At 39.6% G+C, this 13,646-nt stretch overlaps 1 protein-coding gene across 1 annotated transcript in view; it reads right to left on the bottom strand.

The window, feature by feature from the left end:
* The window catches only part of EPYC (epiphycan), a 36,824-nt gene extending 23,414 nt beyond the window's left edge, over positions 1-13,410 (bottom strand). The window contains exons 1-2 of the mRNA XM_037889770.2: positions 10,532-13,410; positions 8,375-8,555 (exon numbers count right to left, since the gene is read on the bottom strand). Coding sequence (XP_037745698.1) covers positions 8,375-8,542 — 168 coding nt within the window. The 5' untranslated portion in view covers positions 8,543-8,555; positions 10,532-13,410. The remainder of the gene's footprint in view (positions 1-8,374; positions 8,556-10,531) is intronic.
* Positions 13,411-13,646: the final 236 nt, after the last annotated feature.

Below are 13,646 nucleotides of genomic sequence, written 5' to 3'. Positions count from 1 at the left end.
GATGTAACTGATGACAGGACAAAGACAACATGTGCTGGAAGATTTTAGGTAAAATACGTAAACCTATAATGACAAGAAGCCCATTTTACTGGGAAATCCCAAAAGCAGGGTGACACAGAAGTAGAATGATATGGAAATTGTATAAGTAGCAAAAGTTGTGTAAATTGAAGCTTGCACATGCATATTACCTAAAACAAATGATTAATGTGCTTAATGTTGATTGGAGAAAGGTTAAGTAATGCACAATGAGGAAATATATAAAAAGGCCCAAGTGATAAAGACCCAAACTGGGCAAGCACCAGGCCAGAAACTGAAGGAACAGGACTGAAGGACCAGATCTGAGGCAGTGACTACCATCATGAAGTACAGGAGACCTTCCCAGAGCCCAGGAATGTGGTAACTTGGGCCCTCTACCAAGTCCATGTTATCTGTTTGTCTGGCACAAACATATGGACAGACATTATAACAAATCTGTCTGAAATTGTACAAAATAAGGTCAAAATTAATTAAGCCTAAATTGGATGGATTTGTGACTCAGTTTCCCACCTTGCACTCCCAATACCAGTCACAGGATATTGTTTTGTTTTAACCCTTTTCCTGCCATCAACTCCCTAACCCAATTTCTTCACTGGCCTCATCTCTGTCCATTCTCTTAAACTTGCTACTGTTTCCTTAGCTCCTGTCATCTAGCATAGCCATCTTGTAACTCTCAGGGTCACTGATTTTCCTCATCTCATTTTCCCCATCTCAGTTGAAAATATTTTACTTCCATCTCAATATCTCTTAGGCTACATCTACACTACAAGCTGGGGTGTGATTCCTAGCTCATGCAGGCATACTCTTGCTGGAGCCCATTGAGCTAGCACAAATATAAATAGCTCTGGTAGCATGAGCAGCAGCAGTGGTGATATGGCTTAGTGGGGCCGCGTACGTACTCACCTGAACCCCATGGGTACGTACTTGTCATGGCCTATGCTACCATAGCTACACTACTATTTATGTTTGTGCTACCTCTCAAGCTTGTACAAGTAACTCTACAAGAGCGGGGGATCACACCCCTAGTTCATAGTGTAGATGTAGTCTTAATTTGTCCTTCTGCTATAAAGCAGCTTTGTCTGCTGTAAGGAAGAGAGGTTAGTCATGTTTAAATATACTCTGTAATCAGACTGTGCTAGGATTTTCTTTTCAGTTTACTAGCTGAAATATGCATAAATCAGTCTCCAGTTTTCAATATTGTCTTATATGCTGTTCAAATCCAGTTTTCATTTAACAGATTCGGTGTAAGCCCTCTTTGAATGAAAGTCTCTGAACCCCTGAATCAGTGATCATTTTACTCATATGAGTAGTGCCTTTGACAATCTGGTCTTTTGATTATATCAATTTTGGGGAAGAAAATATGACTTTGTATATGGTTTTTATAGAACCTAGTACAAGGAAGCCCCAATACTGATTGGGACTCTCTGGTTGCTACTATAATATAAATAATCATTAATAAAAACTATTATGAGGAAAAGATGTGGTATTTCAACATATTTAAACAATGATTGTCTGTCAGTTTCAGAGGATAAACCCTATTAAAGTTTCAAGGCTGCCTTTTAAATCACTCCTTCCTAGCCTCATTCTGTCAGGACCTCGGCATTTCTTCCTGGTTCTTACATTTATTTTCTTTTTCCTGTTGTCTGTGGGTTAGCGCTAGTCTGTTTACAAACACCACATAAATTTTTAGTGGAATTACCTCTTTTCTTTTCTTAAGGCTCTCCGACAATAAATTTCCTTCAGTTGCAAAGCCATAGTAGAACTTGCAGGTCTCAGGGCAATGGTGCTAGAAGCAACTTTGGGTTTCATAGCCAAAATTTAGCCTTCCCTATTATACTGCTTCCCAGTTAGGATTAAGGATTGAGTACATTTCTCCTAAATAATACAAAACCTCAGCTATCTTGCCCTTCTAACATCCATATACTGTGTTTCCCACCACACTGAGAATACCAGACGAACACATTGAAGGAGATGAAGTTAGGTCTGTTATCCACATACAGTGGGAAGGGACTTCAGGGGCTCACTGGCAGTATCCTTGCAGCCTGTTAACTCTACAGACCTTAAAGGTGCACTAACAAATCAGAGGCTTCACAGGAGATCCCTTCAACAACCACCAGCTAGGTGACATAATTCACAGAAAATAGTCCATGGAGTCTATAAAAATACCAGTATTCATTTCTTTTCACTGGAATACAAAGATTCCCCAAGGAAAGAATCTCTAAAACAGAAGACACAGAAATGAACCTCTAGACCTGTATCCCAAGCACAAAATTTAAAGGAAATATACTCTCCTCAGAATCAGAGGAAATAAATTGATAGGATCTTTAAGGCCATCTTTGCCTCAAGCAGGCTGCTTAAGTTACCCAACCAGACCTCTTCTCTGAGCTCCCTTACCTTGTTGGCCAGATTTATTTATTTTTAAGTAATTTTTTTTAAAGTGCCCACAACTCCCACCATGATCTCTTCCACTAATTATAGCTGCCGTTTTCCTCACCTACCTCCAAAATGGTTTCCTTCTCACACCTTCCTACCAATACCTCTCTTCAGGCTCACTCATCCCAATACATCCTACCAACAAACCCCAAAGGGCAGAGGGAAAGTTAGGGACTAAGTTTCTCAAACATTCAGTTCTGAGAACACACTCAGATAACTTCACTTTATTGCAAGATCATCTGCCTGTGCTCCTTCCAGCAGCTTCACATCAGTGGACCCTTGCAAGTCTAGAAAAAGTGACAAGCTCTTTATTTGTGCTCTTGTTCAAGATAAATGTCTAAGGGTTGTCATTTTCCACATCTATTAATTCAGTGCTGAGATGGTGCTCACTTCACAGACAACATGATCTCCAGTGTGAAGAGATGGACTTCCATAAAAGAATAACAAGTACACTCTCTCTCTTTTTAAATAAAATGGACCTGAATTTTCTCTCACCCACTGTTTACCACTGACCTATATGGTGAATGAACTCAGACTTTCAATTTATTTCTTTTCCCAGTCTGCAGAAATATAACTGAACTTGGTGCTTGCATATTTGAATACCCAGGTATAATACCTGTTGGGTAAAATTTTGAAGAGCATTTAACTGACTTCGGTGTCTAGGTCCCACGAAATTTAAATGGATGTTGGTGTGTAAAGCAGGCACTTTGAAAAAATTACCCTTCATCTACAGGCAAACAGGCTGTTCTAATAAAGTTAATTCAAGTTCACAGGTCACTTGACTTTAAAGTCCTTAATGCAAGAGGTAGAGTAATTGTCTATACTACCTTAAGGATCTAAGGCTTGATCTAAAGCCCACTGAAGTGAATGGAAGTGTGTCAGAACCCTAAAGAGCAGCCATCCATAAATGGGATAGACTGGATTCTATAGCTAGCCTGAGTTTTTGCACTATCACTCATCACTTCATATCAATACCTATAATCTGTGCCCTTGCATGAATCATTTCTGTTAAACAGAGCCCTTTATGTAGCTCAGATCTATAAGTACAATTGGATTCCATGTCAGATAGGAGGCATAGGAGTGATGGAATGAGTAGATAAATTACATTTTAATTGCTACAAACAAAATGTATGACCACAATTTTTAAATTTAGGTTCCTAGGCACCTAAATCCATATTTAAACACCTACTTTATAGTGGCTTGATTTTCAAAAGTGCTGAGCACTCAGAACTCTCATTGACTTCAGGGAACTATGAGTTCCTTGACTTGTTCAGGATGGGACATGGAAGGAGTAATGAGATGGAACTAAGCAAAAGAAATTTTTGGCTAGATAGCTGGAAAATGTTCTTACCAGGAGGTCTTTTAAACTACAAAACCTTCCAAGTGCTGTGATGGATGATGCATCACAAAAGGAATTAAAAATGACTGAATGAGCTGCTCAGTAATAGGAGACAATCCTGTCTCAGGAGAGAGATTGATTAAACAATTTAATAGGGCTTTTCCATCTCTGATTTCTTTCCTATTGAGGGGCTCTCACCCCTCCCATTTATTACTTTCATAGGGAAGTGGAGGGAAATTGAGATGGAGAGATACTTCTTCTCTTTGGTTTGTGGGAGCAAAGATTGGGCTGAGAACCCTGCCAGTGCTTAATTTGTAATGAAAGAGGTGCCAGGCAAGCTCCAGCACAAATTAAGCACAGATTAGGCAGCCGGAAAGTGGCGGCTGCTGGCCGGGCACCCAGCTCTGAAGGCAGTGCTGCCGCCAGCAGCAGTGCAGAAGTAAGGGTGGCGATACACCGTATCCTGCTACCCTTATTTCTGCACTGCTATTGATGGCAGTGCTAACTTGAGAGCTTGGCAGCTGGAGAGCGGTGGCTGCTGTCTGGGAGCCCAGAGATGCCAGGGCCATGAACAACCAAGCCTAGAGGTGCTGGAGCTCAGTCCAGACAAACCCCGGCACAAATTAAGCACTGAACCCTGCACTTCTGTTTAGCAGGAAGTGAGCGACAAAAGGCTAGCTCCGTTTCGATCCTTAATTGTTGGAATTTGGTAAAGAGAGTCACTCCATGTTTTGGTGAGATGGGAGCTTACTGGGCAACTCTCAAAAAGAATACAGTTCATGGGATTTATTAGATTCACCACTAACATTCGGTGGTGTAATATATTTACTGGTTTAATTAGGACATCACAAAGGAAGAGAAGCAGGTGGAAAATTAAGTATGAGAAGCCCTACAGTAGTGGTGTATGTTCCTTTTCTTCCCCAGATGGCAGCAAGGCATAGGTATCCCATATTAATCAACACCAAATATATTCAGCTGACATGCAGCTGGGGCTTTCAGTGAGTGGAGGTAAATTTCTCAGGGAAGACATGCAGGAAACACAAGTGTGGGGAGAGCTGGGTGTCTGCAAATGGGGGCTGTGCATTGGGGAGATAGACTAAGGTGAGTTATCTCTGTAGGGGAGAGTCAGCCACCTTTTCACTATGACTGTGTTGTTTCTGGAGCAAGGAAGGAAGATGGTCATTAGCAGGCTGTTTGCAAACATCCCTGAGAGCAACCAGCTCATTGTGGACCTTGTATTTTGGGAACATTTTAAACCCATTTCAAACACTTTTGAATAAAGTCTGATCTCTGGCTTAGCAGAAATCTTCCTCCCTATTTTAAAAGGAACAGTACAGTTCCCCTGCACTACATCAGTGAGCTCATGAAAGTGTTTATGATCTTGGGGCCAGATTCTCTGCTAGTATTCAGCATTCATTTCAATGGACCTATACTAATTTACACCATCTGACTCTGGCCTACTTACTTTTTTTTAGTAAGTTGTCCTTTGACTGTTGATTGCTGGGAGATGTTTATTATATAGTTACAAGTTACTGTCCTCGATCATGAAACACTAAAACAATAACAGGTTTCAGAGTAACAGCCGTGTTAGTCTGTATTTGCAAAAAGAAAAGGAGTACTTGTGGCACCTTAGAGACTAACCAATTTATTTGAGCATGAGCTTTCGTGAGCTACAGCTCACTTCATCGGATGCATACTGTGGAAACTGCAGAAGACATTATATACACAGAGACCATGAAACAATACCTCCTCCCACCCCACTCTCCTGCTGGTAATAGCTTATCTAAAGTGATTATCAAGTTGGGCCATTTCCAGCACAAATCCAGGTTTTCTCACCCTCCGCCTCCCCCCCCCCCCCACAAACTCACTCTCCTGCTGGTAATAGCCCATCCAAAGTGACCACTCTCTTCACAATGTGTATGATAATCAAGGTGGGCCATTTCCTGCACAAATCCAGGTTCTCTCACCCCCTCACCCCCCTCCAAAAACCACACACACAAACTCACTCTCCTGCTGGTAATAGCTTATCCAAAGTGACCACTCTCCCTACAATGTGCATGATAATCAAGGTGGGCCATTTCCAGCACAAATCCAGGTTTTCTCACCCCCCCACCCCCATACACACACAAACTCACTCTCCAGCTGGTAATAGCTCATCCAAAGTAACCACTCTCCCTATAATGTGCATGATAATCAAGGTGGGTCATTTCCAGCACAAATCCAGGTTTTCTCACCCCCTCCCCCAAACACAGGGCCTAATAACATCAGCCACACTATCAGAGGCTCGTTCACCTGCACATCCACCAATGTGATATATGCCATCATGTGCCAGCCATGCCCCTCTGCCATGTACATTGGTCAAACTGGACAGTCTCTACATAAAAGAATAAATGGACACAAATCAGATGTCAAGAATTATAACATTCATAAACCAGTCGGAGAACACTTCAATCTCTCTGGTCACGCAATCACAGACATGATGGTCGCTATCTTACAACAAAAAAACTTCAAATCCAGACTCCAGCGAGAAACTGCTGAATTGGAATTCATTTGCAAATTGGATACTATTAATTTAGGCTTAAATAGAGACTGGGAGTGGCTAAGTCATTATGCAAGGTAGCCTATTTCCCCTTGTTTTTTCCTACCCCCCAGACGTTCTGGTTAAACTTGGGTTTATGCTGGAAATGGCCCACCTTGATTGTCATGCACATTGTGGGGAGAGTGGTCAGTTTGGATGAGCTATTGCCAGCAGGAGAGTGAGTTTGTGTGTGTGTTTGGGGCGGGGGGGGGGGGGGGGTTGAGAAAACCTGGATTTGTGCTGGAAATGGCCCACCTTGATTATCATGCACATTATAGGGAGAGTGGTTACTCTGGATGAGCTATTACCAGCAGGAGAGTGAGTTTGTGTGTGTATGGGGGTGGGGGGGTGAGAAAACCTGGATTTGTGCTGGAAATGGCCCACCTTGATTTTCATGCACGTTGTAAGGAGAGTGGTCACTTTGGATAGGCTATTACCAGCAGGAGAGTGAGTTTGTGTGTGTGGTTTTTGGAGGGGGGTGAGGGGGTGAGAGAACCCGGATTTGTGCAGGAAATGGCCCACCTTGATTATCATACACATTGTGAAGAGAGTGGTCACTTTGGATGGGCTATTACCAGCAGGAGAGTGAGTTTGTGTGTGGGGGGGTGGAGGGTGAGAAAACCTGGATTTGTGCTGGAAATGGCCCAACTTGATGATTACTTTAGATAAGCTATTACCAGCAGGAGAGTGGGGTGGGAGGAGGTATTGTTTCATGGTCTCTGTGTATATAATGTCTTCTGCAGTTTCCACAGTATGCATCCGATGAAGTGAGCTGTAGCTCACGAAAGCTCATGCTCAAATAAATTGGTTAGTCTCTAAGGTGCCACAAGTACTCCTTTTTTTTTTAAAACAATAATCACTCCTATAAACCTATATAATTCTGTTAGGTAATGAGCACCAAAACTTTGTGGGGTGGGGACTGCGCCTTGATGCAACCTTGCACATTCCAATGACCCTGAGAACTGTGAGGGTAGGAACTTTTACTCCTGGCAGGGCCGTCCAAACTAAGCATGTCAAAGGGTGGGGACCAGAGAAGAAGCAGCTCACTGGTGATCCAGGTTAGGGGCTAAATGAGAGGCCAAAAACCTGTCCTCATAAAGAAATTATAGAAACACAACAAGCTAGTCCTGATACACAAAGAGCATGATAGACAGGGATGGCGGAGCTTTGTTTGTGCCCTAATCAGCATCTGATGACATGGGAAGGATTCAGATTCAGAACCCCCAACATATAATATTTAATAAAAGTCTTGTTTTTATTATCTAAATCTAACATTATTTAACATTCTTTTATTCTTCACATTTTCTTAGCACTCAGTGCTGACTCAGGCAAACCCCCATTGTCTCTTTGGGAGTTTGCCTAAATCCTTACAGCAGGAGTGGACTATAATCTGTTTAATCATTTTCTCTTTGTCTTTTCTCCTTAATTATCTTTCTTCCCTTCTCTCTTTTCTCTTTTTCCCCTTTCCTTCCCTCCTCCTTTCCTTCGTCTCTGTGCCAAAAGTTATAGAAAGAACCTGTGGGCTGAAATACCTGTATCCCGTGTAATCATTGTTCCATAATGCAACCTCAGCAAACAGCCTTGCTCTATCCCACTTTATGGGGAGCTATGGATGTTTCTTCCATCCCAACTTTCTCCATTTCTCGCTTTTGTCCCACCAACATAGTGGCACCACCATGAGAGCCTCCAACATGTATCAGAGCCAAGTGAGGAGAGCTAAGGGAAACAGAGGCTATTGGCTATAATCTCAAGGATTAGCTCAAAAAAATTCAGGGGCACAACTTGGACCACATGTGAAGATGGGGAGAAATCATGTGTTAAATATGGTATATTAAATTACACAGAAAACTGTTGAGTCAACTCTAGGCAATAGCCTCCACACCAATTGACCTGTCTCAATGATGAATAGTTAAAAAAAAATCCTAAATAACCACTGCATTTATGCATTGTACTTTTAGGAAAAGCAAAATAAGTGAAGTTCAGATTACCTCTGCCTGGTCCACGGGGAGGTTTTCATTGTAGTCATAAAGATTATCCAAGTCTTCCAGTGCTACGTCATAGGTTTCAGAGTCATAAGTTAAGGTATCTATTGTAGGAGCAGCCACAATGGCCTCAAAGATAAAAAGTCCCAGAAAAATATTTGCAAATGTCTTCATTGTTCAATTATTTCTAAAAGGAAACATAATATGCATAAATACATAATTGCAAATCACCTGCAAAATTTCAATCTTATACAAGCAGGATATGCAATTTTAGCAAGAATTCTGAAGGCTAAGGAGCTTTTTAAAAATTCCAGGATCATTGATTGAAAGTATTTATTAATTGATTATTATGTTATTGTGAAGATACCTTATGATTTCATTTGAATCAGGATCATTCAGTCAGATCCACTGCCGGTACATATCAGCATAGCTCTGCAGACTTCACTGGGCATGTGCTGATTTACAACAGCTTAGGATCTGGCCCACTGATTTTCACGTGTATCAGGAGAGCATTAACAGAGGATTTCTTGACAAAACTCGCCTCTATGAGAATAGCTCTGAAAAGCTGAAAGCGGAATACATTTTGACTCTCATAACATTGGCCCTTTCAATCCCACCATAAAATGACATTTGAGAAGCTAATCAAGGGCCAAATTAGTAGACTTTTTATACATCACAGTAACCATGATTGACCTTTCAAAATATCCAGCAACAGAATTTTATATTTCCCCTACAAATCCAACAAGAGTAGAACCTTTTTTCCACAATTCCAGTAGTACCTTATTTCAAGTACTTTTACTTTGTTTACCAATATGTTGAACTATGGCATTTCAACTAGTTGGAAGGCAAGATATATTTTAAAAATATCCCTTCTGCAGATTTCCAACTGAAAAAAATAAAAGCAGTTATGTCCCCCCCCACTACTTATAGGAATGGTATGCTCCATTTTTTCTTACCCACTCACTCCAATGAGCAGTGGTGGTGTGACATAGTCACCTCTGCTCCCCAGCTAGAATATCGAACACGTGAAATTGATTTAAATGTTCCATATTTTAATAAACAGTAGAAAATCCACAATAGGATTGAATATTAACATTCCTTCCCTCTCATGCTGAAGTGATCCATTCACTATTTTCTAAAATATCCACACGTAGGGCTCTATTTAGCATTCCTTATTCAATCCTTTACTTACCTATAGCTATGATTAATTTCAACAGGAGTATTGACAGTAATAATTGCTGAATAGGTCCAATAAGGACTAATAAACCGTACTCCCTATGATGCTAAGTACAATCCTCAGTTGTATTATGGTATTTTATTATTTCATTTATAAATTCTAGCTGCTTAAACTACCCAGTGTATGAGAGATAAGAAATTCATGAGAAACTTTCCTTTTGAGGTTGCATACTTTGAGCAACAGAGTGAACTTCAGCTACTTGAAAGAAGGTCTTTATGAAGCAGGTTTAGGCATGAGGATATGAAATTCCAGTGGGGATGATGAACAGCACAAGGCACTCATTTTTCCTTCCAGTGCTTTTTCAAACAATTTTTTTATCTGCTTCTGGGAAAACCTAGAGACAGCTTAGCTAGTCTTTGAGCAAGTCTTAATTGAATGACAGCTTGTTAGTGGTGTCTTACAAGATTATTAAAGTTGGGGTTTTTTTTTACAAATAATTCTATTGCAGATCCTTCAAATATAAGAAGAATACATTCGTTACGGCCCTCACTCAGTTCTGTAGTCCCAGGTTTTTTAAATGTTTGGTGCTGGTTTAATAGCCAAAGTAAACATGAAATAATTTGTTTTTCTTTGTCTTTATTTTCTCTTCCCTATTTTTGTCAGGATTGTTACTGGCCTCATTTTATAGTTGGCTTGATTCTGGCGTTCAGACCCAAAGGTCCAACAATAAAGTATAATGTGTATTATCACTAACGTATCAGGCATAGGTTTCTTTTTGCCTTGTGTAAACTTTTCCGAGCCATTCCTGTATATCAATATTACATGTAATTAATCATTTAAGAATTGTTTGTTTTCTTTATGTTCAAATAATTTTAAAACCATTTTTACATTTCCTAGATATAAAAGTTTAAATGTATGAGTTTTTAAAGACTTTATCTCACGTAACAAATATCAGCAACAAAATAAGTAATCAGTTATCTTCTCACCTCCATTAAACTGTATCTCTATAACTGTTACTGTAGTACCTGGACCTGCTTGCAAAGTTTGTGTCTCTTTACTTTTTTTAAGCATCAGATATTGGAACACACTGTAATTATATTGGCATCTACTGTAGCTGTCAGTTCAAATATTTTGTTGAAGATCATGTACACCTTTCACAGGAAGGAACTAAGAAATGTTTAAAGAAGAAAAATAAAGTAAATAGCATCAGTAATCTACCTCATTTGAATTAGTATTTTCCATGATAGAATAAAACAAATATAAAAAAAAAATATTTCCATCTTTAAGAATCCAGTTTACCAATCAAGTAAAGAAGTAGTAAAACTTACCTTTGGCTTCCACTTTCCCAAATGGCACAGAGTTACTCAGAATGCAGAGCCAGTGGTATTTGACCCTGACCAATGGCAGTGGGATTTTGGACCTGTGGGAGGGTGGTACAATTCTTACCCTCAAGTGAAGACCTCATTCTGAGAAGGTTTTTGGTCTTGATATTAATTTTGCTGAATCAAATTGAAGTGAAGTCAAACAAAGCTAGTATTGTAAGCAAGTACAGTTTACTTCAGAAGTTACAGAGCATGTTACAAAAAAAAAAATCCATCAATGTGCCTCAAATTTCAGGAGCAGAAAAAGAGACTTTTAATTTTAGAGTCCATTCATTATAAGTTCTGCAATAAAAGAAAAAGCAAAATACTTGCATCCTATGTATTACAACTATGCAAGGATGTACTGGATGCTTTAATGCAGTGAAACAAATGGAAACAAAGACTTAGAACAACAAGGTTTTTTACATTTAGAAGAATTTGTCTTTATTACTATTTAATATTCAGATATAGATATTAAGTAAAAAATATACGTAATTACAGGATATCCCTGATGGTAAAAGAAAATGTAATTTAGATGTAACAAAATCCAGGATAATATCTACATACTTTTAAAAGGTATTTGTATTGATTTTAACTTTGGGCCAAATCCTGATTTATATTACACCTGAATGATTTATTCCAGATTCAGTTGAGTTATTCTGGATTTACAATGATTTAACTGAGAGTTGAATGTGGCCCTTTATTACGAAGTGGAAAACATGTTTTGGCTAAGCCATTTAAAACATTCAAAAAGTAACACATAGCCAAGCAAACACTATGAGTCCCATTGAATTGGGGATGCATATTTTCCCTTGCTGTAAGTGGAAGATCCTAGCAAACTGGATTAAATATTAAATAGTTCTCCCTGCAAGTAATATTTCTTTTTGGGGTCAGCATACCCGACAGTGTGAACTGAATTTGAGCCTAGTATAGATACTGTGCATTCAGATGTACTGCTTAATATTTTCTTCTTACATTTCACTGAGCACTATTGCAGCAATATCCTTAGAAAGCGCCTCATTCAAGTATTCTTTTCCCAGTCTTTGGGAAATAGCTCTTGTTTAAATGATGGGGGTTCCTGTCTCATGATAATATCCCCTCTCTTCAATTGCCCTTTTGTTTTAAAGAACGTTCATTCTGCTCTGCTTCTGTCTGAAGGTAGGTCTTAACTAAGAGAACAGGGTATTTGTCATTTCATTTTCCTGGGTCTCCTCCCATTATATCAATAGCTTCCTCCATTAGACAATTGGGATAGTGAATGCTGAAGTAGGCCCACTCTACAAATACTGTTTCTACAAATAATTCCATCTCTTTGCTCTTGAATCAAGCAATACTGGCCTCAAGCCTAAGGGATCACACTTGGGCTCTGAGAGGGGTGAGCTGATTTCATTTTGAGCATTTACCACTTGGCCTCAAAGCAAGCGGTTGTACCTTTCACGCACTGTGCAGCAAAATGAGTAAGCACCATCCTGAGCAATCTAGTACTGATTTTCTACCTCCAATGGTTATACAAGTGTTTTTTTACCTGCTGATTGGGTACTAGGGTGACCTATGCTCTATCTTTTACATTAAAATTTATTTTGAAGTGATTTATTCATTCATGTATTTGTGTATTTAAAGGATTTTCTCTACTTCAGTTCACTTTCCATAAGTCTTTTTCCTTTACAGAATTATTCTTTCCAGACAGGCACGCTGTTCAATGGTTGAATTTCAGTTACACAGAAGGCCCTGATCCTTCACACTTTGGTGAGCCTGTCTAAGGCAGGTAACTGTCTAAGGTAAGCTCATCATAAAGGGAGATCCATGATTCTAATACTCCTCACATAGTAAGGCTGATTTAGACATACTGTAGTCCAGGACCTGTGACTTGTTATATCTGTAGGAGTGGTACTTTGGTGATTTGCAGTTATCAGGACAAACACAATTTAAATCCCCTTGGCTGCAGGCCTCAGCTTAACTAATTTTTGTTGCTTTTGCGGACTCCTCCCAGACTACAACATGCTTTATTGACTATACAGCAATACATTCACTCTCAGACATTATATTATTATTATTTTAGTAGCCTCTGGAAGGCCCAGCTGAGATCAGAGCCCCATTGTGCTAGGCACTGTGCAAATTCATGGTAAAAGACATTCTCTGCCCCCCTCCCCACAAATGCTTTCAGACTAAACAGATAGAAAAAAGGAAGTATTGTTAGTCTCATTTTACAGATGGGGAACCAAGGCATGTCGAGATTAAGTGATGTACTCATAGTCACTCAGGAAGTCTGTAGATGAGCCAGAAATTGATCCCAGATCTCTGACTCCCTAGCTGACACTTAGTGTTGCAGCCTGTTATCACAGAGGATCATAAAATGGGTTACTGGCTAGCATACACTTTTAATCTATTTTTCCATATACCGTATGTAATTAACAGGGCTTTCTTGTGTTAAAGCACCACGTTACTTTGCCTTATAAACTTTGCCAATCACTTGCCAATCTTGCTCTCACATGTACTAATTTAGGGCTTGGTTCACAGCCCATCTGAAGTCAATGTAGGGATTCTTATTCCCTTCATTTGTTTTTGGATCAAGGCCTTAGATGCAACTACACGCAGCTGTAGTTTATGGCCTAACACATGACTATATGCGTTTCTGATATCTAATAGCTGACAAAGTTAAATGAGTTAGTTTATTTACTTGTTTTGCTGAAGTTTTTGTTTGCATTTCAGCTTTATTGGAGATGGAAAGGCCTCTGACTGA

This window comes from Chelonia mydas, chromosome 1 (assembly GCF_015237465.2).
Source record: "Chelonia mydas isolate rCheMyd1 chromosome 1, rCheMyd1.pri.v2, whole genome shotgun sequence".
NCBI lineage: Eukaryota > Metazoa > Chordata > Testudines > Cheloniidae > Chelonia > Chelonia mydas.
Note: the sequence above shows the minus strand (reverse complement) of the source record. Positions and strands in the feature narration are given on the sequence as shown.